Below are 24,993 nucleotides of genomic sequence, written 5' to 3' on the forward strand. Positions count from 1 at the left end.
AGTCGCACTCAAACTTCCTTGATGTTTCGCGAGCTCCAGTAATATGCGAGCGCGACGTTGTCACAACTACTCTCACCGTCTCTGTCTCTCAGCAGTAATTTAAAACTGTGGAGCGCAACCTTTTACCTAAGATTGATTTGATATAATGATAATAATAATAATACTATTAATAATAATAATAACAATAATAATAATAATGATAATAGCAAATATTTTCATCAGATTGCATCGAATGAAATTAAAAGTCACAAAACATAGAAAAAATAGTCGAGTCAGAGGTAAATAATCATACTCGGCGAGTTTATAATAGTTTTACTTTCATTAGGGTTAATAAAGTTGTCGAATAACACAAAGTAGCAGTGCGACAAAATAAATTGAGTGATATATTTAATTTGAAATAATAATTTTCTATACAAATGAATAAATTGACATGGCCCTAAATAGCATTATGTCCATGCTGTGAAAGCATTTTCTTGCAAACAATAGCGGTTATTATTTCACTACACATTTCATATATAACGTCTTTATAAAATACCCCGTTTGTTGCGCTCAAGTTCCGCTTAATATGCAAATTTTGTGAAATGTTTTAGATGTAATTTTTAGCAATGAAACATTTTGGCTATTGAGTAGAAATTTTTGCTGCTCAGTTTGTTGTCTTTTAGTGTGTTGAAGTGTCTGTGAATGTGATTACAATGAGTGTTACATAAAAAGCGCTTTCTGTATCGGAAAAATTGTAAATCTTACGAAAGTACCATGAAAGCAGTACTCTTAATCAGAAACAACTCTCTGATTTATTAGGAATCCCATCATCGACATTAAGGACGATAATAAAAAAAATCGCGACTCAATTACCGTAGAAGTGGGTAAAGTCAATCAGTGGGTGTAAAATCGATCATTTGCGATTTTTTATTGAAAATTATATATTTTCTCAGTTACTTGTTAAAATTTTGTTATGCTGACTTACATTGTAAATGTAAGCGAGAGGGACAACAAAAAGCCTGCGAATGCCAACAATGGGAACACTGTGTAATTACCGTTGAAGTGAAAATTGTTATTTTCAACTTTTTCTCTTAAATGAAAGCAAAGTCTTACAAACTCTAAATTGTAGTCAGTAGTGAAAGGAGACAGGAAGTATACGTTAGTACTTTTCGTTGAGATTGTATCCTGAAATAATAGTTTTGCAGTTCGTAAATGTTAGTATTGAAACTTATTATTTTAAGAAAACTTGTGCCTTTGTGGGGTTAAGTCGATCATGCCATCGACCTATCGAAGCAGATAGGACCAGCAGGAAGAAAAAATTGTTCACCGAAATACCTCCAACTAACACTTATAAACAGAAAAGTGTCATAGTATAGCTTATATTGATGAGATAGTGGGGAAAGAAGAAGACGAAATTATGGTGAATTTCTTGTGTAAGAGAAGCACTGCCAAAGGAACATACTTTGTACACCCCTCTGTATCTGACTATGGGAACAACGTAGTTTCTAAAGTGACATGAGGAGGGGAAGATTTCAAATAACATCTGATATAAACCTAAGCAATGTTGAATTGCATTTTAGATTATAATTGAAGGGTGATATTTCAATGTAAATTTTGAATTCTTAAAGCTTTGTTTGTTGGTATGTGAAGTATTAAAATGTGTTTTTATGTTTTATAAGTTGGCAATCATAGTCACGATTGTACAGTGGAGATATATATATATATATATATATATATATATATATATATATATATATTTTATTTTATTGGGTTATTTTACGACGCTGTATCAACATCTAGGTTATTTAGCGTCTGAATGATATGAAGGTGATAATGCCGGTGAAATGAGTCCGGGGTCCAGCACCGAAAGTTACCCAACATTTGCTCGTAAAGGGTTGAGGGAAAACCCCGGAAAAAACCTCAACCAGGTAACTTGCCCCAACCGGGATTCGAACCCGGGCCACTTGGTTTCGCAGCCAGACGCGCTGACCGTTACTCCCCAGGTGTGGACGTGGAGACTTATAGGCCTAATTGTATCGAATAGTATGATCACAGTAACAAAAGATACACTATGTAATGCTATAGGCATATATTGAAGATTATTATTGTTTTTACACCCCTTATAACAAATAAAATATACGTAATACACTTAATTTGTTTTTTAAAAACATAAACAGTGAACGACCTTACTCCGCAATATTTTAAAATCGATCTTAAACTAAAAATTCAATGCTGATCGACTTTACCCTATTTAAGCAGGTAACTTCGATCACAAGTAAAAAAAAAATAGTTTTTTATAGATTGTAATTCAATTCTTATAACGTGTCTTCATAAGTGAAGGATATGATGACAAAATGCTATTTTCTGAGGAACTTCGCTCCATTGCATAACCTCAATATCATTAAAAAATTGCAAAATTTTGATCGAATTTACCCTCTTCTACGGTACTGCAGCTGCGACGTCGGAAGGATGTGAGCGCAGGAAAGTGAAGTGTGGTAAACATGAGGACTTGGAGAACACGCACACGGCAAACAACTATAAATTACTTTTTTTTTTTTTTTTTCGAAAAAATTAAGTAGGCCTACAGTAGATCTTGTAAATGTCTTTGACGTACAGTACAGTAATTACATAATGGAGTAATACTGTATAACCTTTCATGAATTAGGTATTTCAATAAAGAAAAATGTTAATAGATACTGTCTATAAGTCAAAATTAGTATACCCGCCTAATATGCAGTCCCGGTTAATATGCGATTTACATGCAGTCGGGGTTTTACTGTATTAACCCATAAAATTGGAACCACTGGGGGTAGAAATATGATTTTTGTTCCTGCGTGTTCAGAAAACCTTAAACATTCATCATATAATATACATGCAAGGTCCCTAAACATACCAATTCTCCGAGCGCACTTGTTATTTCATCTTGAGACTTTCTAAGCGGCGAGTGTGAGTGCCCATATGTTGCAACGCAGGACTGCCGCTATTGGCTATCGCCGATAAGCCGGCACACCTGCAAACGTCAGGAGGTTTGAGCGCTCCTGTATACCTTTACTAACATTTACACTATTATCCACAGTATTAGCACGTTCTCCATTATTACTAATACGTTTACTTCCACTTTGTTCTATATGGATATCGCGCGAACTTTGCCACATAAATTGAACTGAATGAATTCTGAATAATTTGAAAGGAAAAATTATTCCGGGGCCGGGTATCGATCCCGGGACCTCTGGTTGAACGTACCAGTGCTCTTACCAACTGAGCTACCCGGGAATTCTACCCGAAACCGTCTCAACTTTTCCCTTTATATCCACATAACTCGCGTGGGCTCGCGTGGGTAGAGTTCCCGGGTAGCTCAGTTGATAAGAGCGCTGGTACGTTCAACCAGAGGTCCCGTGATCGATACCCGGCCCCGGAACAATTTTTCCCTTAAAATTATTCAAATCTGCTTTACAGGAAGCTTTACCTGAAAGACTAGATTTGCATGAATGAATTCTGTTTATAAAATGTTCCAGGTTTCTCCCAATTCTTTTTTACATAACATACTATAAAAAGATAAATAACATAATGATGCATATACTTACAAACATAAAGCATATTAGTTTACAGAAAGAGAGAGACAGTAGCCTATATCACTTTGAACTGGGAAGCTCAGACGGTTAGACTTAAGAATATAATACAATTATTATTATGCGCATATTTCTACAACGCTGATTTTTTTTCTCTAAAGAAGAAGTGTAAGCTGGAGCGCTACATAAAATATATGTAAGTATTTTCATTGAAACCTCTTCTCTCAGTTTGACACGGTGCGGGTCGCGGAATGAGGTTGGGAACCTCTGCATTAAGCTATTAGTCTACTCATAAGCACGCCGCAGTTTCTGTGATCCGCCGGGACCTTCATACTCCGAGGCAGCACAAATGAACTCTGCTCATCCCGTGCCTTCAACTCCGACGTCCTCGAGCAGTGAACCCATACTAACTCCACGTCCCCTGGCCGCTGAACGGTGAGCGGTCCAAGTTCATTCAAATTGAATGCATTAATTGCAGCTGGTAGTGGGTACTGGACAGCAAGCAGAGAACCTTACTAGCCTGTTATGAATCTGTCAGCTAACTAATCGGTTATTCCGTCAGTGAATTACTTTGTAGTGAGCGACTGTGACTGAGAATCTTAGGCAGCCAGTCATTGCATTACTGAATTAATAAACAAGTGAATAAAGCAGGCAGAAAATTATTTTGCGAGTGAATCAGTAAGGGAATTAGTGAATCAGTCAATCTATCAGTAGGTTAGAGAGAGAATGTCACAAAGTTAGTGAAGGGATGAATTCTGTATTCTCTCAGGTATTAATCGTTCTGTCAGTGAGTGGGTTAGTAAGGGAATGTATGACTCAGTCTCTCAGGCAGTCAGTCATTTTGTCAGTGAGTTAATAAGTGAATGAATGACTCAGTCTGTCATTCTGTCAATGAGTGAGATAGTAAAGGAATAAATGGCTCAGTCTTTCAGGCAGTCAATCATTCTGTCCCTGAGTTAGTAAAGAAATGAGTGACTCGTAATTTTAGGCTGTCAGTCATTGTGTTAGTGAGTTAGTAAAGAAATGAGTGACTCAGTCTCTCAGTAGATAGCCATTGTTAGTAAATTAGTAAGGGAATGAATGGCTGAACTTCTCAGGAATTCGATCATTCAGTCAGTGTGTGTTAGTAAAAAATACTAACTAACTCTTTCTCTCAGGCACTCAGCCTTTATGTTAGTAAGTAATTTAGACAGTGAATGAGTGGCTCAATCTCTGAGGCAGTCAGCCATTCTGTCGATAAGTGAGTTATTAAGGTAATGAATGATTCAGTCTCTCAGACAATGAGTCATTCTGTCAGTGAGTTAGTAATGAAATGAATGACATAGTCTCTCTGGCAGTCAGTCATTTTGTCCGTGAGTTAGTAAAGAAGTGAGTGACTCATAATCTTAGACAGTTAGTCATTCTGTCAGTGAGTGAGTTAGTAAAGGAATGAGTGACTCAGTCTCTCAGCCAGTCAATCATTCTGACAATGAGGGAGTTAATAATGGAATGAATGACTCAGTCTCTCAGGCAGTAGGTTATTTTGTCTGTGAGTTAATAAGGAAATGAGTGACTCGTAACCTTAGACAGTCAGTCATTCTATCAATGGGTGAGTTAGTAAAGGAATGAGTGCTTCAGTTTCTCAGCCAGTCAGTCATTCTGCCAATGAGTGAGTTAGTAATGGAATGAATGACACAATCTCTCAGGCACTCGGTTATTTTGTCTGTGAGTTAGTAAGGAAATGAGTGACTCGTAACCATAGGCAGTCTGTCATTCTGTCAGTGAGTGAGGTAATAAGGGAATGAGTGTCTAGTCTCTCAGACAGATAGTGATTCTGTCATTAAATTAGTAAGGGAACGAGTGGCTGAACCTCTCAGGAATTGAGTCACTCAGTCAGTGCGTATGTTATTAAGGGAATAAGTAACACTCTCAGACACTCAAGTCTTTCTTTTAGTCATTTAGCGAGAGAATGAGTGGCTCGGTCTCTCAGGCAGTCAGTCAGTCATGTCAATGAGTAGATTAGTAATGGAATGAATGACTCAGTCTCTCAGTAAATGAGTCATTTTGTCTGTAACTGAGTTAGTAATAGAATGAATGACACAGTCTCTCGAGCAGTGAATTATTGAAGAAATATTCGTCTTAGACTCTCAGTCATTCTGTGAATGAATTTGTAAGGGAAAGAATGACTTTGTCTATCAGACATTGTCATTCAGTCAGCGAATATGTTAGTGAAGAAATAAGTAACTCTTTCTCTCAGGAGCTCGTTTAGTCTGTCAATAAGTAATTTAGCGAGGGAATGAATGACTCAGTCTCTCAGGCCTTCAATCATTCTGTCAGTGAGTTTTTAAGAAAATGAACGAATCGTAATCTTAGACAGTAAGTCTTTCTATTAGTGTGTGAGTTAGTAAGAACATGAGTGACTCAGACTGTGACACAATCAGTCAGTGAATAAATTACTGAGGGAAAGAATGCCTAGCTGCTTTGGTTTACAGGCGTTGTCTCGAGAAAACGACTTGTTACTCAAAGCTACCGTCGCGGTCGGCCCTGTTTCCAATTCCCCATGAGCCGAAAAGGCCCGATCTGCTTGTTTCTCTCTCAGGTTTTCCGTAAGTATAAGGCAAATGCCAGGCATTCTCATGTGAATCCTCGGACTCATGTAAATAAAATCCCACATTCCTAACACCATTTGTATTCGTAATTGATACATACTCGCTTAATAGATAAAAAAGAAACGCGGTAATCACAAAAGCAGCAATCTTTCTGTTAATGAGAAAATGAGCGATTGAATTAATCTGTCAAGTAGCCAGTTATCCCTTCAGTGAGTTAGTGAGGAAATGGAACAATTGATTGATTGGCCGAGTGAACGAGTGTATGAGTGAATCTTCCAGATAGCCATTCACTAGTAATTTCGTCAGTGATTGAATTATATCATTTAAATAAAAATTCCTTGTTTCTCGTACCTTAGAATCCATTCCTCCGGTACCGACACGAGACTTTTTGCCAAACTTGATATCGTCCTTCATATCCGGTGTGAATGTGGGAAGCAGGCGAGCGCCTTCCTGCGATGGGGGCTTCGTATAGATTCCGTCGACGTCGGACATGAGGACTAGAAGATCCGCATGGATTTCTGCTGCCAACATGGCGGCAAGACTGTCGTTATCCTTGATGCTTATGGCTCCCATACGGTTCTGAAAGAGAAAAATGAATGTCACAAAGATATTACATACTTTCTCATTACGTTTTATGCATTTTTCATTAATTCAATTCACAGTAAACTATGATCCAGTTAAATGGTGTGAGTCACAAACTTTCTTTCAATAAAGCGCAAAGAATAACTTCATCAGCAATAAATACAAAGTAGAATAGTTGATATGCAGAATATATCCCGACCGAAAAGGCTCCATTGTTTTTTAAACGAGCGATTGTGTAGCATGTATGAAGTTTCGGCCAAGATCAGGGCTCAGGTGGTCTGTGTGAAAGCGAAGGTAAACAGGCCTACAGATAAAAATCTTCTCCCTTAAATCATGGTGAGTCAATGCCGATTTAATTGTTTAACATTTTACATATAGTTAGTGATATGTCAACCACCGATAATGTGCAATCTCCGTAGCCAGCGTGTGGGGACTCGCTCAACGATAACCAGTCACCGCTTTCCGGACGGGAGGTGAATTATTGCTCACGTAGAATTAACATATCGAAACATTTTACGCTGATTTTCGAACTAATTATTTTGTGCTTTACAGTTTATGGAACAACTGGATAATACGCACGGTACACCAACGTCGGTAGTCGACATTGCTCGCTGGCTGCTAGTCACCGGGCCGTACCGAGCCTTGACAAACAAAAGACAATCGAAATGGTGGTAGTAAAATTTGCGACTATATTCCTAAATAATTCACTCCATTAGTGAAGTGCAAGGTGTTTTGAATGCACCAAAAGAAAATGCAAATGTAGTAAGATCTTAAAGTAGGTTATCACAAAGAAAGAAAGGGAGAAAAAGATGTGTTTCAGGGAATATCATTCAAATGAATAAAAGCGTATTTCCGGTTAATGTTCGCCAAAGCATTAAGCACGTAATTATGATCGCGTTGGCGTTTTATTTGTGGTATAGAGAAAATACCTCGTCTTTTACGAAGAAAATTTTAGCGGCCATGAAATTATTACCGTTTTCATCATATTACTGTTCATGAATGTTACGAAACAAAAACTATCATAAGGACCATGACCGACAGGATCATCTTGGCGCGCACTTGGTTACTAAAAACCTAAAATAACCAAACCTAACTTTCGTATATCCAAGATGTGTGACCGGAGCAAAACTGTTCCTGTCGCGAGCCCCTCATCTAAGCCACGTAACTTACTCGCAATATTTACGCAAATACATCTTGTTGCTAACAATGGTGCTATCTCTCAGTAATGTTCAGAGCGAAGGAGGTAGAGAGAAAAAAAAGAAACAAAATTTCTCCTTCTAACGACGCTACAGACCAACTTCATGTCCTTATGTTGGCGACATTGTGTATATTAATTAAATTTGGTCGTAATAGTAACGGCACGGTTCAAAGCTACCGTATCAAATTCTCTAGTTTAGCGCTGTTTATAGTTATAGCCACGTTGTGTAGTTCACTTTACACGTTCAAAGGAACTTACACCTTAAGTTTCGGAATGCTCTATTGTGAAGTGAAATTAAGTTTAACATTGAATCAGATTTTAGACGTAATCTGCAATCATTTGTAACAGTGAAGTAAGTGAAAACACGAAACTAGTATTACATTTTGTATTCCAGCCACACCTCGCTTGTGTGGCCACTGTGAGAAAGACTTTCTACGAGAAGAGAGTTTATTGTGTTTCCCGGAACATACCTAATCATGTTGTCCGTTTGAGATTTGTGCGCTTCGGTGAGAAAGTAAATTGTTTACCGGGCAAGAGAGATCGCTGCGGCCAGGGCAAAAACAAGTAAATCGATTTTACTGTACGTACTGAATCTTCTAGAGAACTGCGGAGGTTAAATTTTTTAGGAAACTGTTTAGCTCGACTGAACATCTTTTAATATTAGTTTTATCACTACTTACTGTATACACTAGCTTATAAATCAGGGTTGTTTTCAGCCAATCATTATATAAGTTTATGCTTCAGTGTAACATAACGATAGTGTGCTAGCTGGGAGAATAAATCACACAATAACTTGACCAATTTTAATTACAATAATCTATTGTAATTAGACTTCTTTTAAAGAAGTAAAACCTTCTCCCTAAATCCCATAAACCAGATAATAAGTTATACAACAAATCAACAAGAATATTGGTGAAGTTTATGCCACAAGACTAGAGGAGATACATGACATAGAGCAGGCATGCCAAAACCCTGCACATTGTGCAGTCGCGCACATTGTGCAGTAGTCTCTGTGCGATGTGCACTTTCTATTCCCCTACCTGGAGAGAGTGAATCGCCTTGAAGGGGAACGCGACAGGGCTATACAGACCTGCAACTGCATATCAGCTTTTGTTTCAGTAACGAAGTTTTAGTACGGGTACTGATTTGGCTGTGTCTGTGAATGAGTTATGATAAATAAAGTGAGGAGTTCACAGATAACGAAGAAGAGAAATTACGAATCATGTAACATAATTGTTATAATGTTTTCCTCAGCCAACAACAATTAATTTAAAATGAAAGGCTTTCATCAGCCCATGTCGAGGTGATAATTCTGTGACAGTTTAGATCCGATTAGTAAAGTTCTCAAAATATATTGCCAGCGCTTATTTCTTAATTATTACTCTCACGGCAAAACAAACTTGACAATGGCGTTGTTTTGGAGTCTGTAGTAACACAGCCATCAAAGATTAGACGACTTACGACTTTCATTTCATAAGCTGGTAAGTGATGAGAATATAGTGAGGAATACATATGAGGCTCTTGAGGTTTTAAGGAGCGAAGAAAGCAACTATTTGCAAGGCGGGAAAATTTTCTGGAAAAATATATAATGGCAAATTTTCCATCTCACGTCACTATATTATGTTAATATACTTACATTAATAAATCTTTAAACCTGATATAAATAGAATATCGTCGCTTCACAGCTTGTTAACTACACTTTTAATTTCTTTCAGTAACGCTTCCAACTTGTCGATACTTGCTCTCAACGTTTTCCAAGTAAACTATATGTGAATTTAAATTATAAGCTTAATTTATATTATTTATTAATATTAATGTTAATTTATATTGACATACAGCAAGGAAATTATTTCAGTGTAAAAACTTCACAATGTCTTACTGCATGTAATTAATTGGGAGTATATTTTCCTCAGCATTTGTGTATCAATGGTCCCAATAAATAATAATGCTTGACGAACAATGAAAGCGTAAGTTCTGTTACTTTAAAATAATTAGTACCTACCTGCTACGTAAAATGAAATACTTGTTCGTTTTTTTGTTGTTTCGAAATTACTGCAATATTATTTTTCTTCAAATACTATATAAAAATCATATTAATAAATTACGCTTTACAAACCAGTACTTTGTCAAGTATAACTGAGTAAGCCTAAAGTTTCTTGTATTACAATTGTCAAATATAGAAACTGATAATAACCGTATTCTTTTTCCTTCTGCTAAGTGTGTTTATAATGTCCAAATGCCTATTTAATCCAACCCTAGAAGCGCAGAATAGATTATTGTACACCCCTCCAACTAAGAACTGGTAAGAGCAACTCTTGAATGATGCAGTCCGTACAGACCGGCGATCCGCGCACATAACTGCACATTTAGAGTCTGATTTCTGGCATGCCTGACATAGAGGAAACTACCTAGTTTCACATATAAATCACTAATACTGTAAAGTTGAATATTTATTAACTACGAATGGGTTTTCACCCGATGGTAGTTACAGGAAAAATAACGATATATAAAGGGAAGACATGCTGATATGAAAGATAAAAAAATTTCAGAGTAGGAATATAAATAAAATCAAGTCAGCGATAGCAAATAATATAACGAACGAGAAAATATACAATCAAAAGCCAATAAAGAGATATGTTAGGCCTACTATATGCACTCTTTATTAGTAACATTTTCAACATCCCCTGTTACATTCTCTAATTACTACACCTTAACTGCATTCATTATAGGTGTCGAAATCTTAGATGCTAAATTCGGGAAAATATTTATTTTTTATGTGCTAAAAATCGGGAAAATGTGTGAAAAACGGAAAAAATTTAATCAAGTTTCAATTATTTTATGTGAATATAAACAATATGCAGTACTCACCAGTATAAAATTATGCTATCTCACCAACTGCTGAAGAATTACAGTACACATTGAGATTCATCCTCAAGTTGTCCATCACAAATGACTGACAATTATCGCGGAACATTGCCTTGTACTGGGGAAAAGAACGCCCTAGCCATTGAGAAACAACATGCTCTCCCTAAAGACATATTTATGAAACGAAAACAGGGATAGAAGATATTTATGAAATTATAATTGCTTCCTAAATCAGCGTTATGATAACTTACAAGGCACTCGTAAATGACACACAAATGTTTGTGTGTGTTAGTTACAGTACAATTTTTTTAGTGGTGACAGCTCTTATCGCTTGTGGTGAGAGAGCAGATTGCAGTTCCCCAGGTCCACAGGTAGGCAATTCCGAGAAAACGTTGCCAGCTGTAACGTGTAAGCAACTGCACTGAACATTCGCGTGATGATTAATCTGAAATGGGGCTTTTGTCGAAAATTATTTCATGAACACTTAATTGTGAATATTTGAAAACATGTATTTACATTAAAAAATTCAAAATATGTGTTTTATGTGAAATAAAATTTAAAATATATACTTAGGTGACCTTGTCCGAAACTTAAAACACAATTACGAGTTTCTATTACAGTGCAAATGAAATATTTATTTACCTAATAATTCTAGCCCTATTCATTAATGGTCACTAAAATTTATTTAACTGGTTCTGTAGCTTCACTACAACACACTGAACACACACGATCACTCATAAGATAAGTATAATTCAGACTTGTGGAAATATTTTAAAAATATCTATGTAGTCTATTTAGAATAGAAAGAAATAATGTAAAAATTACTCAGAATTCAATCAAGATAAATGAAACAACTGATCATAACCTATATAACCACTACAACACATTATCACCGGAAGAGCTTTATTATTATCATATAATATTAAATTATTTATCACGTGAATATGTTAGGAGAAAATCGACAAACGATTAGAGAAAATACGGAAATTTTACTGAAAGCAAGTAAAGAGATAGGTTTGGAAGTAAATCCCGAAAAGACAAAGTATATGATTATGTCTCGTGACGAGAATATTGTACGAAATGGAAATATAAGAATTGGAAATTTATCTTTTGAAGAGGTGGAGAAATTCAAATATCTGGGAGCAACAGTAACAAATATAAATGATACTCGGGAGGAAATTAAACAAAGAATAAATATGCGAAATGCCTGTTATTATTCGGTTGAGAAAATTTTATCATCCAGTCTGCTGTCAAAAAATCTGAAAGTTAGAATTTATAAAACAGTTATAATACCGGTTGTTCTTTATGGTTGTGAAACTTGGACTCTCACTTTGAGAGAGGAACATAGGTTAAGGGTGTTTGAGAATAAGGTTCTTAGGAAAATATTTGGGGCTAAGAGGGATGAAGTTACAGGAGAATGGAGAAAGTTACACAACACAGAACTGCACGCATTGTATTCTTCACCTGACATAATTAGGAATATTAAATCCAGACGTTTGAAATGGGCAGAGCATGTAGCACGTGTGGGCGAATCCAGAAATGCATATAGAGTGTTAGATGGGAGGCCGGAGGGAAAAGGACCTTTAGGGAGGCCGAGATGTAGATGGGAAGATAATATTAAAATGGATTTGAGGGAGGTGGGATATGATGATAGAGACTGGATTAATCTTGCTCAGGATAGGGGCCGATGGCGGGCTTATGTGAGGGCGGCAATGAACCTCCGGGTTCCTTAAAAGCCAGTAAGTAAGTATTAAATTATTTATTTTCACAAGAATAATAAAATTACGTCTAGTATTGAACGCAGAATTCCAGCACGAAAATATCATATGTAGCTACTTCGGTACATCATAATAATGTGATATGCGTATGTACAGCTCGCGCAAGAACGATTACCGGAAACCAATAGTGGCGTTGCTGTCTGTTTTGACTTGTGTATGTAGACACGCCGAAGAGGGAGAGATGCGAGCCGATGGAAGTGCTGTCTCTTCCAAGAAGATGAACAAATGAGGACATCATTGTGGAAATAAAGAACGTAGCAAGAGAAAAATTCCAAGCTAATTAAACGCGCAACATATGTTTACGAACGAAATAATACCGTGCGATATAAGACACGGATTTACATGCAATGGAACAAACTAAAGTCGTAATTTTAGCACGCTCGTAGCGCGGGCTAGCGAAATGTCTACGAATAGCACCCTTAGTGATTCAAGACGACGCTCATCCCGTCGAATCCCGGCCACTTAGTCACTCGTAATGAGTATATAGTGCGTTGGACATTGTGCCACTGTCGTGACACAGTACATGGGGGTAAGCCACCAAAGGGAAAAACTGAGAGATAGAACTTGAACTGAGGGGATTCGATCCGGCATCGGAACTGGAATCCGGTGTGATTTAGTGGATAAAGCGTAAGCACGTAGAGCTGAAAACCCGCGTTCGGGTTCTGGTGCCGGAGAGAATTTTTTTCTGTTTTGTCCTTCCTTCATGATAGGTAACGCAGAATTCCTGCACGGAAATATTATATGTACTTCGGTACATCATTATAATATAACATTTTAGATTAGAACAGGTACATCGTTCTAAACAGTAAGAAATAATTATGGAAAATTGTGTAAATTACTAAGTGCCTTGGATTTTTAATCAAACTTCGGAAATTTTTGGAATATAACAATAATAATAATAATAATAATAATAATAATAATAATAATAATAATAATAATAATAATAATAATAATGAGATAATTTAAATATTTATTCTGTGATATATATACACACATATATTTTATTGGGTTATTTTATGACGCTGTATCAACATCTAGGTTATTTAGCGTCTGAATGATATGAAGGTGATAATGCCGGTGAAATGAGTCCGGGGTCCAGCACCGAAAGTTACCCAGCATTTGCTCGTATTGGGTTGAGGGAAAACCCCGGAAAAAAACCTCAACCAGGTAACTTGCCCCGACCGGGATTCGAACCCGGGCCACCTGGTTTCACAGCCAGACGCGCTGACCGTTACTCCACAGGTGTGGACACACGTGGACACACACACACACAAAACCATTAAACATTGAGCTATTATTGTTAACAAGAATTGTTAGAAAAATATTTCGTTAGTCTTTTCTTAAATTGGTTTGATGTCTGACAGTCCCTGACATTACTCGGCAGGGAATTCGAAAGCCGAGGAACAGCCACAGTGAAAGAAGATGAATATGAGGATGTTGAGTGGGAGGGAATGGATAATATCGAGGAATGTTGTGATCGTGTGTCTAGGTTATGATGGATGGATAAATTTTGAAAACAAGACGCAAGATAGACAGGAGTGGAGAAATGCAATATATGAAAGAGAAGGGAAAGACAGTGGATTTTCCTACGATCTTCTAGACGGAGCCAGGACAACATTTCGAGGGATGGTGTTACGTGATCAGCCCGTCGAATATTGCAGACGAAACGGACGCACATATTATGAACACGTTGTAGTCTCTGCGCCGAAGTAACGCTTAGGTCAGTAAGCAGAATATCACAGTAATCGAAGTGGGGCATCACGAGTGTTTGCACTAACATTTTTTTTTCATGGAAAATGGTAGAAAATTCTTCAATCGCCTAAACGAGTGGATTAATGAGAATACTTTTTTGCAGGTTTCTGCAACTTGAATGTTCCAATTTAAACTTTTATCCATATAAATACCTAGATTCTTTACTGATTCACTGAACGGAATTTCGGTGCCGTATATTTTAATCGGGGACAAATTTGGTATGGTCATAGTGCTTAACAAACGTGAATGGCCCACAATGATTGACTGTGATTTTTCTGGATTTAGTTTAAGTCGGAATTTCCGTGTCCATGTCCAGATTGAATTCAGATCGTCATTAAGTTTAGTTATTTCGTCAGTGTGGAATTTTATGTATATTTGAAGATCGTCTGCATAGAGATGGTGTCGGCAGTACTTTATAGATTCTGATATGTCGTTGATGAGAATTGTAAATAGTAAAGGGACAAGAACTGATCCCTGTGTGATCCCTGACCTCACGGCCTGCCAAGAGGAAGAACGATTTCCAGCTATCACACTTTGTTGGCGGCCATTAAGGTAAGAAACAAACCACAGGACAACGTGCTCTTCTAGGTGTAGTCTTCTGAGTTTACATACTCGTATTAATAAGTCGATGTCTACAGAATCGAAGGCTTTGCTGAAGTCAAGTAAAGTCATTATTGTCAATTTACGTTCGTCCGGGCCTCGCGTAGGTCTTCTTTTATGTTAAGTAATGCTGTACTTGCGTTATGTCCGGCCCTGAAACCTGATTAGTAAGAGTCGAGAAGTTTGTATTTGCTTAAATATTCTGTCGGTTGCTTGTGTACAATATGGGTATTTTGGTTAAACAGAATATTTACAGACTAAGAAATTATTACATCCTGTACTCATAAGTAAATTTAAGAAACTAATTATCTGTATTATTATTATTATTATTATTATTATTATTATTATTATTAATGTAAATGTTTATAAACTGTATTGCTGCAACCTATTTTTTATTTACTTCCAGGCAGGTTTACCTCTTTGCGTTTTGAAGATTGTGCATAATAGAACTCACATTTTCTGTCCGTGAGTGTGTCCCATTTTAATGTTGTATTATTGCGACAAATCTTAGTGCAAGTAAAAAGGAAAGCGAAATGGGAAAAAAAATAAACAGACACAACGTACAAATAAAGGAAAGAAGGAAGAGAAAGAGAAAATATTAATGGAGAGGAGAAGAGAGACGTGGGGAGGAACGAAGTCAAGAAGGAAGGTAAAACAGAGGGGAAAAAAAGAGAAAGGAAGATTTATGTGAATATCATTCTATACTTTCCGTGAATAATATTTGTGCACAGATTTCCAGGGAACAGCAATCTCTTTGTACTGATGTCAGACGCTGTTAATTATTACACAGTGACCTTGAAGGCTCAGGGCCAAATAACTGTGTGATTTCGTACTGACCTTGACCGAGCCTTTAACCACGACCTCTTCGTCGATCTGCGGTGGCGGCGTCACAGCATCGTTGGTGTTTATGATGGGGACAATGTTAAGGCTTATGAGCTCGGACAAAGTGCTGAACAGGTTCCTGCGGGTCTCCTCGTTGTAGAAGTCTGGTTTTGTCACAAGCACCTGCATAAAAGGATGCGAATAAAAGCAAGGAAACCTTCATGAAAGTGTTCTTGGACTTTGGCTTAGAATTGCTATAGGGGAAACTCGGCTAATTCCGCAGTACGGGTAATTCCGCAATAGTGTATATATGATTTTACTGCGGCTTTACAATAGCGTGAACGTAAGTTTTGAGAGGCTGTCAACAAGAGTCATGTCCTCTGCAGTGCTGTAGAAAAAATCAAGGATATTTGTCGACACAGTGAAACATCGAAAGTCGGCTGTTTTTCGTGTTTTTCTACACAGCTGCGGAGAAAGCGAGCATTGTTATATATAAATTGTTCCTTTTATGTTACTTTCATAATGAATTTCATAATAATTTACTACTGCGGATTTATCAGCACTGTTGCGGAATTACCCGGGTTGTTCTTTTTCAACTGTAATGTATGTACAGCTAAATATATTTGCATTTTAATAGGTCTCTTTATCTCATTTGGTAATGAAAGGTTTCGTCCATGTCTACATACCTTGATAATATTTTTCAATAAACATTTTGATAAAAATAAGATAGAATTACTTCTTAATATTGCAGAATTACCCGAGTCTCCCCTAAAAGTGTTGATTAATTTTTTTTTCTTTCTTAAAGAGAAATGCACCATTTATGGAGAGAAAATTGTGGACAAAATGCGCATATTTTCGCATCATTATTATTGTTATTACTATTACTATTTTTATCATTATTATTATTTACCCCAAAATATTTACTATTCCTTCTGAATGGTTCTATAAATTTATGACAGCTTTGTTTTATTTGTTTAATAACTTCTGTGCAGGCCTAGTAATGATTTCTACTACTACTACTACTACTACTACTACTGCCACTGCTACTGCTACTACTACTACTACTACTACTACTACTACTACTACTACTACTACTACTACTACTACTACTACTACTACTACTACTACTACTGTTGCTGCTGCTGCTGCTGCTGCTACATGTCTTGTAAGGAACCCGGAGGCTTATTGCCGCCCTTACATAAGCCCCCACCAGTTCCTATCTGAGCAAGATTGAGCACTCTTATTTTAAGTTATCACTAAATAAATTTATGGAATATATTCCAGCATTATAAGTTGACTATATTTCATTTATTAAAGCGACTCAATGGACTATAGATATTCTTCTTGGTCTCAGTGTAACATACTACACCTGTGCGATTTTTATGCCGTATTGAGCAAACATGGCTTCGTACAAAGACATGAGACCCGACTGTCCAACAGCTGCAGCCGCTCTTGCGTCTAGTATTTTACCAGCATCCTGTAAATAAAGAAACGACGTCATTAAACAATTTAAATTTTCACAATTACACAGAATGTTGCAGTCAACATGTTACAAATTTTAAGACTAGTAGAAGTAACAAACAATGTAATTTAATAATAAGTACTTATTCCCAGAAACACCTCATCTAAGAGCTCTAAGGCAAGATAATTGATATTAATATATTATCAAGAAAACTGGCAAATTCATTTTAATACATACAAATATTTTCTTAGCACTGTTCTGCACGAGTTCGTTTTTATGTGTCCCAAATAAAACTCTTTGTTCTAGATTATACTTATACCATAGTATAAAAGCAATGAACAATATAACTAAGAATGTTAACAAATTTAAAGCAGAACTGAGTAACTTGTCATTTCATTAACAGATTCTAAACCAGACGTAGAATGATAACAATTTTAACACAGAGCTGAGTAGAACCTCAACTCACTAATTGTAAACTAACTGACTGACGTGATTCAGCGCCTCTCGGTGTCTGTTTCACTCCATGATTACGCCTGAGCTCTCACAGTGAGGAGCAGAGCTTTGACGGCCCCAAACGCTGCTAACCGCTCTGCATTTCTTCGTAACATAAATCAAGGAGAAATTACGCAATCATGTGCAAGGCAAATAAAACCAATCATGTACTCATGCGAATGGCAGTCACAACATGAAAACAACACATTGCGGGACAGGACACACATTGCTTAATAAAGAGTGTTTTAGTAGGATCTATCTACTATATTCGTCTGTAACATAAGTTCTGAACAATCTGTATAATATTTACAATTACAATATTAATTATTATGCAACACTATTAGAGTAATATTATGTAATTCTTACATAATCGTGTTATTAAATTGAATGTAATAATCCAAGAAAATATGGAGGTAGTCACCTAAAAGGGTTTTAAAAATTCTGTCACTTTTTTAATTACGATTTTTACTCAAAGGATTGAAATACTCTTACGCATTGAGCCTTGTAATGTGCTTTTTCTTCTCTTGTTTTGAATTTTTATCCTATTTGTCTGGGGAGTCGCGCTGCTTGAGAATGTTTGGAGGTGGTTCATGATCCTCACGAGTCTAAGGACGAAACAGGTCGAAGGACCTAATCTTTGACAGATGGTGGTGGAAACAAAATATATATTTCTCGTGCAATACGGAATGATCGATGCTGAATGAAATGAATTCTAATCATGAGGAAGGAAGAGAGACGTTTAGAAATTAATGCGTTAATCAATGCTCGTATAGCTGAAGAATACCTGCAGGATGATTCTGGAAGACATTTGCATGGACAAATATATAATAGGATGCGAAATTGCTGTCAGCACCATCTTACGGTTGAGTGACCAAATAACAAGACCAGTACCCGACGTCGTAGGTGGTGAACATTAGAACTATGTGTTGGGTAGATTACCCAGAGTTCTCTATTTATCCGTTCCAGACGTTGCTCGAGATGGCAGCCAGAAACTTGCAAAGAAGTGAACATGAAGTGATACTAAGTATGTGTGTAAGTAGTGTATGTTAAACAGTGATGTTCATGGACATTGTAAAAATAGTGTTATTGAATGTATTGCAAAGTAATAGTAATATAATAAAATTGAATAAGTAATTTTTACAGACTTTTAAATTGTGCTGTACACTAAATACCCAAAGAATATAATCCCAATTATACAACCTTTTCTTTTCTTTCTATCTCTGGTTATATTTTAATTGGGGTAGTGTAAAATAGATCGTCTCTTTTATCTTCTTGTTTCAGTGGAAGATGATGTGAGGAATAAAAATGTAAATGTTTTATTTTAAATTGGGTTGATTTGAGAATTGGGAGAGGGAGGGAATACATTCTGCATAGTTTAACTTTTTCGTCACCAGGTGGGCTGCTAAATGCATGGAGTAATTAGTTTTTCTTTTCGCCACTTGGTGTGCTGCTAGATGTAATAAGTTCGCCTCCAGATAAAAGATGGTAGCAAGATCAATTTTTACATTTGCGCCTCTAGCGTGTGAGACGGGAAACTCAGTAAGTTACGCATCCTATTATATATTTATCCATGACATTTATTTGAAAGTTAACTTGTTGTTGTACAAATAGTCAACTTTACCTCCCTTGTGTGGTCTTTGGGCGACAAGGTCTCTCTCATGCTGAGAGACATCAGCAACTCTTGAGTCATCTTTTGTTTGCCGAATGCAACGGCGCCACTCGTAACCATTATGCATTCTCGTCCTTCCAGATGACACTCTGCAACCTGATACATAGACAACAAAATTAATTGCATCGTTGTTAGAACAACACGTTTACAAAATCTGAAGATTAACGCTATTTTAAAAATATTTAGCTACTTCACTAGTTTGTAACACGTGTTATGTTAATCTTTGAAGTTCTCCAACATTTTACTAGCGACGGCGATGTTCAATTTGAGATAAAATTTATGTGGTTAGTGATTAGCTGAATACACAGTTTTATTTATTTCAGAGAGCTAATTTTTATAAATATCCTGATCCACATAATTTTGTTTAAGTTTTCCAACCACATCGCTCGTGACATGTGGCTTAGCGGAAATGTGATTCCCCTTGCAATTCGTGTTGTAGCGTGTCAGTTCGTACTTCAGTGTTTTTCCTTAAAAATATCCTGTGTGCTCTACTTTCAGTGTAACAGTGTTCTCCGGAGTGATACATTTTGTGGAAAATACTTTTGGAATCCAGATTAAATTTTCTATATTTCCTGCTAAAAGTTCTGGAGTTCTTTGCTGTCTTACAAGTCATTGACCTCCAGCCTTTTTATTATTTGTATGTTTATAAACATTTCAGGCTAAGATCAATTACAGCATTAATGACTTACAATAACTGATATAATTTAAAATACATCAACAAGGAAAATGAAACGTATCTTATTAAAAAGAGAGACAAAATGTAAAAGAGAGAAAGTAAAGAATAAAATGAAAATAAGGTGCGGAAGCAGATTGAAATTAAGTAATAATAATATTCTGCAAATTATAGTGACAATGTATAATATTTCATATTGATAATATCAATATTCCGAAGAGGATGTAAGAATTTATTGTATAATAGCAACATTTGGAAAATTGGAGAATTTTTTGTGTGGTTCTATAGCTATTTGCCCTTATAAAAATGAAGTTCGAAATTTTGCATTAAACTTAGGTGCATATAATGTTATATAATAAAATAAACTAATACAAACCAACTTAATGTTAATAATTTTATAAGGAAAGTTTAAATAAAGGCAATTGCGATTAGTTTGCAAAGTAGTAAAATGGAAATTTTGAAACTTTGCGTCATAAGTTCTTTACTCTCATAAGTAGGATAAATATTAGAAAGTCTATAATATAACAGTTTCAGAAATTTATTTTGAATGTTTTCTAGTAACAATATATTTGTTAGTAAGTGGATTCCAGATAACCGCAGCATAATCTAATTTACATCGAACAATCGAATTATACAAAATTATTATTATAGTTTTGCTATTAAATTTACAAGAAGTTCTTGTAACAAATCCTAAACTTTTATATGCCAGATTCACAAATATGATTAATATCACTATGAAATGTAAAATTACTACTAAATCTGCATGCCCATTTCTGCTCTTCATATAGAGAGTCTTCATAAATGCGAGTAATTTTGTCCATATAATTGTAAATGTTTCATACGTCAGGTTTCTTTCATAATCACACTCCTTGCGTTCTCTGTTTCATTTTCTTGCGAAAGAAGTAGGCTTGCTGAAGATTTTTACCGTTTTTGAAATATGTCTTCCTTAGTGAAGTTTGGGCCCAAAAATGTCTATCAAATAGAAAACATAGCAATTATCAGATCGCATTGAATGCCGTTTATTTGGTGAAATTAATGTTTCATTGGCCTACAGATAGAACAACTTTGGTTACCATATCCTTGCTTTTTTATATTTTAGACCTTTTTCTGACCTCTTTGGAACTGTGAATATTTACGAGTTCACGAGATCTGTATTAAAGTGGGCCTACTGATAAATAGATGGTTAAGTTTCTCAAATGTTACCCTTATTAATAAAAATCTCACTGTCTGCTCATATTAGGATTATTTTTCACATTCATTTAGCCAAGTTTGTAATATTTGCAGTATTTTGAGACTACAAACCTTTACAACGAATTCTCACGAATGATATGAAAGTTTTCTGAACTATTTTTTCCAAGTAGAACAGAAAATTCGATAGCTCAACGATGGCGTTCTTACACAACACTGCGGGTAAAGGAGGGAGACTCATTAGATCGCACACTAGTCATCTAAAAAATACGGGCCTTCATAGCATCGGCATCATGAGAGTTGCCGTTCTTGTTCTGTTCTTTGTTCCAGCAGAATTTGAAGATACATATAAGCAGTTGTGGATAGTACATCCGTGTGAGTTCTGAACATGTACTATATATTTATATTATTTTAAAGTATTATTCCTTCACCTGCTCAACAATGGAGGCAAGTCTTCCCAGAGCTAACCCGTGTTCGTCTTCTCGAGCGATGACCGCACTGCCCAGCTTCACAACCAGACGACGGGCGTACTTCAGCTGACTGCGATCCGTGAACATCGGTCTGCGCCGCTCGTTCACCGCCTGCATGCCACGCGTCGACTCCTTCCGCGGAAAATCCTGTAAAGAAAGTTACAATAATAAAATAATCGCACAATAGGCCATGAAGGAACAAGGCCTACTAGTTGACTGCTTCAGCGTAGATGAACGATCATCCAATAAGTACGGTAGTAACGTGTTGTTAGCACGATAATCCTCAGCCGTTGTAGATGGCTTGCGAAACCTGATGTGGCTACCCACCCATTGTACTGGCACCTATCGCATACATTGGTCAACACTTCATGAGAAAATTATTTCCCAATAAAAACTCGAACCAGCATTCATTCCATAACACTAGTCCAAAAATTATGTCTTAGACCATGCAGTTACGGCGCGGGATGCAAATAAAATTTCGTATCTTCAGTTGCATCTATTTCATAGTTTTAAAATCTAACTAGATCCTTAATTCGCCACCTCCGAATCTTTAGGGACTGAGGTCGTAAATTTGATGTTTCAACAATTATTGTCGAACTGGCAAGAAAGTTCGTATTACACGCGTAAGAAAGTAAGCCCATGTAAGTCTCAAATAGTGTAGTTTGTTCATCGCATTTAAGCTTTTAGATCTGACAGATGACAGAATTTATTCCATGAACTGATAGTACAGCAAATGTATGAAACAACCTAACCCGATTTCCGTACAAAGAGTGAAACGCCTCAGCATTATACGTCGCTTTCTTTAAAAAGTCCCATTAACACTGATCGTGCCATATGTAAGCAAAATTATTGATTGTAGTTCCTCCTCGGTGTCAGTAGGTGTCTCATATACATTTGATTTGACATGACCACACAAAAAAAAAATCAAACAGACTTAAATCTGGGGAACGCGGTGGTCAAGCAACAGGACCTCTTCTTCCAATTCCCCTTCCCAAAAAAGGGGCATTCAATTTACGCAATGGATACTGATGATGATAAATCTGTTCAGCTTCTCTTCCACTACCTCATACACAAAGTGCATGTCAGAGAATTATGATAATGATTATTAAGTCATGCTATCAAAAAACATAAGCTACATTGACGGTCTAGAGGGGGGGAACTACCTTCCAAATGAAAGTAGCACCTCAGGTACTGTAGTACGTCTAATGAACTAGAAGCCTAGTATTAAAAAGCCCCTGAATAGTCGGCAACTTAACCAACTGATGCGCGAAAAGATAATCTAATTAGGATAACACGGACACAATGGTTTTAGTGGCTTATAACGGTTAAATGGTAAGTTTCTGAACACAGGTTTCTCATTGTCATGACACATTATTCTCTAGAATTACTGGGAATTTGTAGCATTGTCTCAAATTATGCGAGCGGCCTATATGCTTCAACTTATAGTCTATAGCAGTGATGTTCAGTCTTGGCTATTGTACTCACAAAATAATTATTTTACCTTCGTACCCCCAAACTACTTTGCAATTACATATGAAATAACAGACGAGTATGATTGATGTGGTATGGAAAATAAATAATTAGACAGGCAGATGTTACTGATGCAATAATAATAGCAATGAATTATGTAAAAAGTTATTCAAAGCAGGAAAAACAAGAGTTGATAATGTAAAAAAAAATATGAAACTGCAAGAATTATCAACAAGTGTAATAAAGTAAATACTTCAGCAGTTTTACATAGGTCTACCTGGTCAGTGAAATGAGCACCCCCTGAAACTTAACTTAATTACACATCAACTTAACTAACCTTGTTCACAAACGGGCTATGCCGCAAGAAAGTAGTATCGTTGTACGTAATTGGGCTATAGACAAGGGGGAAATTGACCACTGTTCGCATTTAGAGGCTTTTTCTTTCGATGAAATTGAGTTCCAATAGACGAGGGAAGCTTATAAGATCATTATATTATGTTCGACAGTTTATTTCATGAAAATAAAACACACGTTCTTAATGTCTTTGCCAGAAAGAAGTACTGTTTAGGCCCTAATTTTTGTTAGAGCACGTGAACTTATCTATTATAGCTTCTGTAATGCACTGCTAATCCCTAGATGCGGTTGACCCGTCCAGTTTATTAAGGCCTGTGGCGTCTACTATGGCGGGTGACCTCGTGAGCATTGCTACTAGATTTAATAATTAAATTACCAAATATCCATCGGATAGTAACAAATGTGTAGTTTGTTGTAACATCGCCAGTTTAAAACGTTCAACCTTAAACATGGATGTTTATTGTAGCGTTGTATTCCCCATGCATATGCAGAGTATACGTTCGCAGGGGCAGTAAACATAATACAGAGAAACCTTGTTTGTGTTTTGCTTGTATTTCAGAATAAAGTCATTTGAATGCTTTTCCTACGAGTTTCGAAAGCGAAACTTTTCGTCGTCCACTGTGAATAGATGACAAAAATAATTTGATTAATTGTTACTTAGTATTGCGCCTTAAACGAAGGTTTATGTAATCTTATATATTATTTTACTTATCAGAAGGTATCCAGAGTCAAATCTATGAGTTCAATAATTTTAATTGCTTTCTAAAAGTTAAGTTCCACATATTCACGGAAGTTAAGATCACATAGAAAAAAGACTATCTATAATATAAAGAGATTCTAATCGATTGCACTTATCTTTCAAAATAATACGTTCTTAATATTCACATTTTTTAAGAAAACAATACGTAGGGAAATCAAAATCTTTTTTATAATAATCCTCTTATTATTGATATAGCCTAATGATTGTTTGAATTAATAAAATTAAACCTATTGTTTTTTTTCTAAACTTATGGAAAAGTACAAAGAAGCAAATATACAAAAACATGATCCAGAGTATAATAACTAGACTTCGAAGTTACGGCACATTATCTCTTAAGTTATATGCACACAGAATAGAACAGTGCTTACAAAACAACTGACAAGATAGTCCTCTGCTCTCATACACATACTGTACTATGTCAGTAGAATGGGGCTGTTGTAATACACAACACAGCAAAGGGAAAAAATAAATCTTCTCCTGAAGGACAACCGTAAATATTATGTTAGATAGAAAACAATGTATTATCGTTTCTTACTTACTTACTGGCTTTTAAGGAACCCGGAGGTTCATTGCCGCCCTTACATAAGCCCGCCAATGGTCCCTATCCTGAGCAAGATTAATACAGTCTCTATCATGATATCCCACCTCCCTCAAATCCATTTTAATATTATCTTCCCATCTACGTCTCGGCCTCTCTAAAGGTCTTTTTCCCTCCGGCCTCC

The 24,993-nt window shown here is 36.3% G+C and overlaps 1 protein-coding gene across 1 annotated transcript in view; it reads right to left on the bottom strand.

Moving 5' to 3' along the window:
* The window catches only part of P5CS (Delta[1]-pyrroline-5-carboxylate synthase), a 150,810-nt gene that overhangs the window by 83,003 nt on the left and 42,814 nt on the right, over window positions 1-24,993 (bottom strand). The window contains exons 3-7 of the mRNA XM_069823601.1: window positions 21,649-21,834; window positions 19,309-19,452; window positions 17,103-17,210; window positions 15,749-15,916; window positions 6,488-6,715 (exon numbers count right to left, since the gene is read on the bottom strand). Coding sequence (XP_069679702.1) covers window positions 6,488-6,715; window positions 15,749-15,916; window positions 17,103-17,210; window positions 19,309-19,452; window positions 21,649-21,834 — 834 coding nt within the window. The remainder of the gene's footprint in view (window positions 1-6,487; window positions 6,716-15,748; window positions 15,917-17,102; window positions 17,211-19,308; window positions 19,453-21,648; window positions 21,835-24,993) is intronic.

Source organism: Periplaneta americana, chromosome 4, assembly GCF_040183065.1.
Source record: "Periplaneta americana isolate PAMFEO1 chromosome 4, P.americana_PAMFEO1_priV1, whole genome shotgun sequence".
Lineage (NCBI taxonomy): Eukaryota > Metazoa > Arthropoda > Insecta > Blattodea > Blattidae > Periplaneta > Periplaneta americana.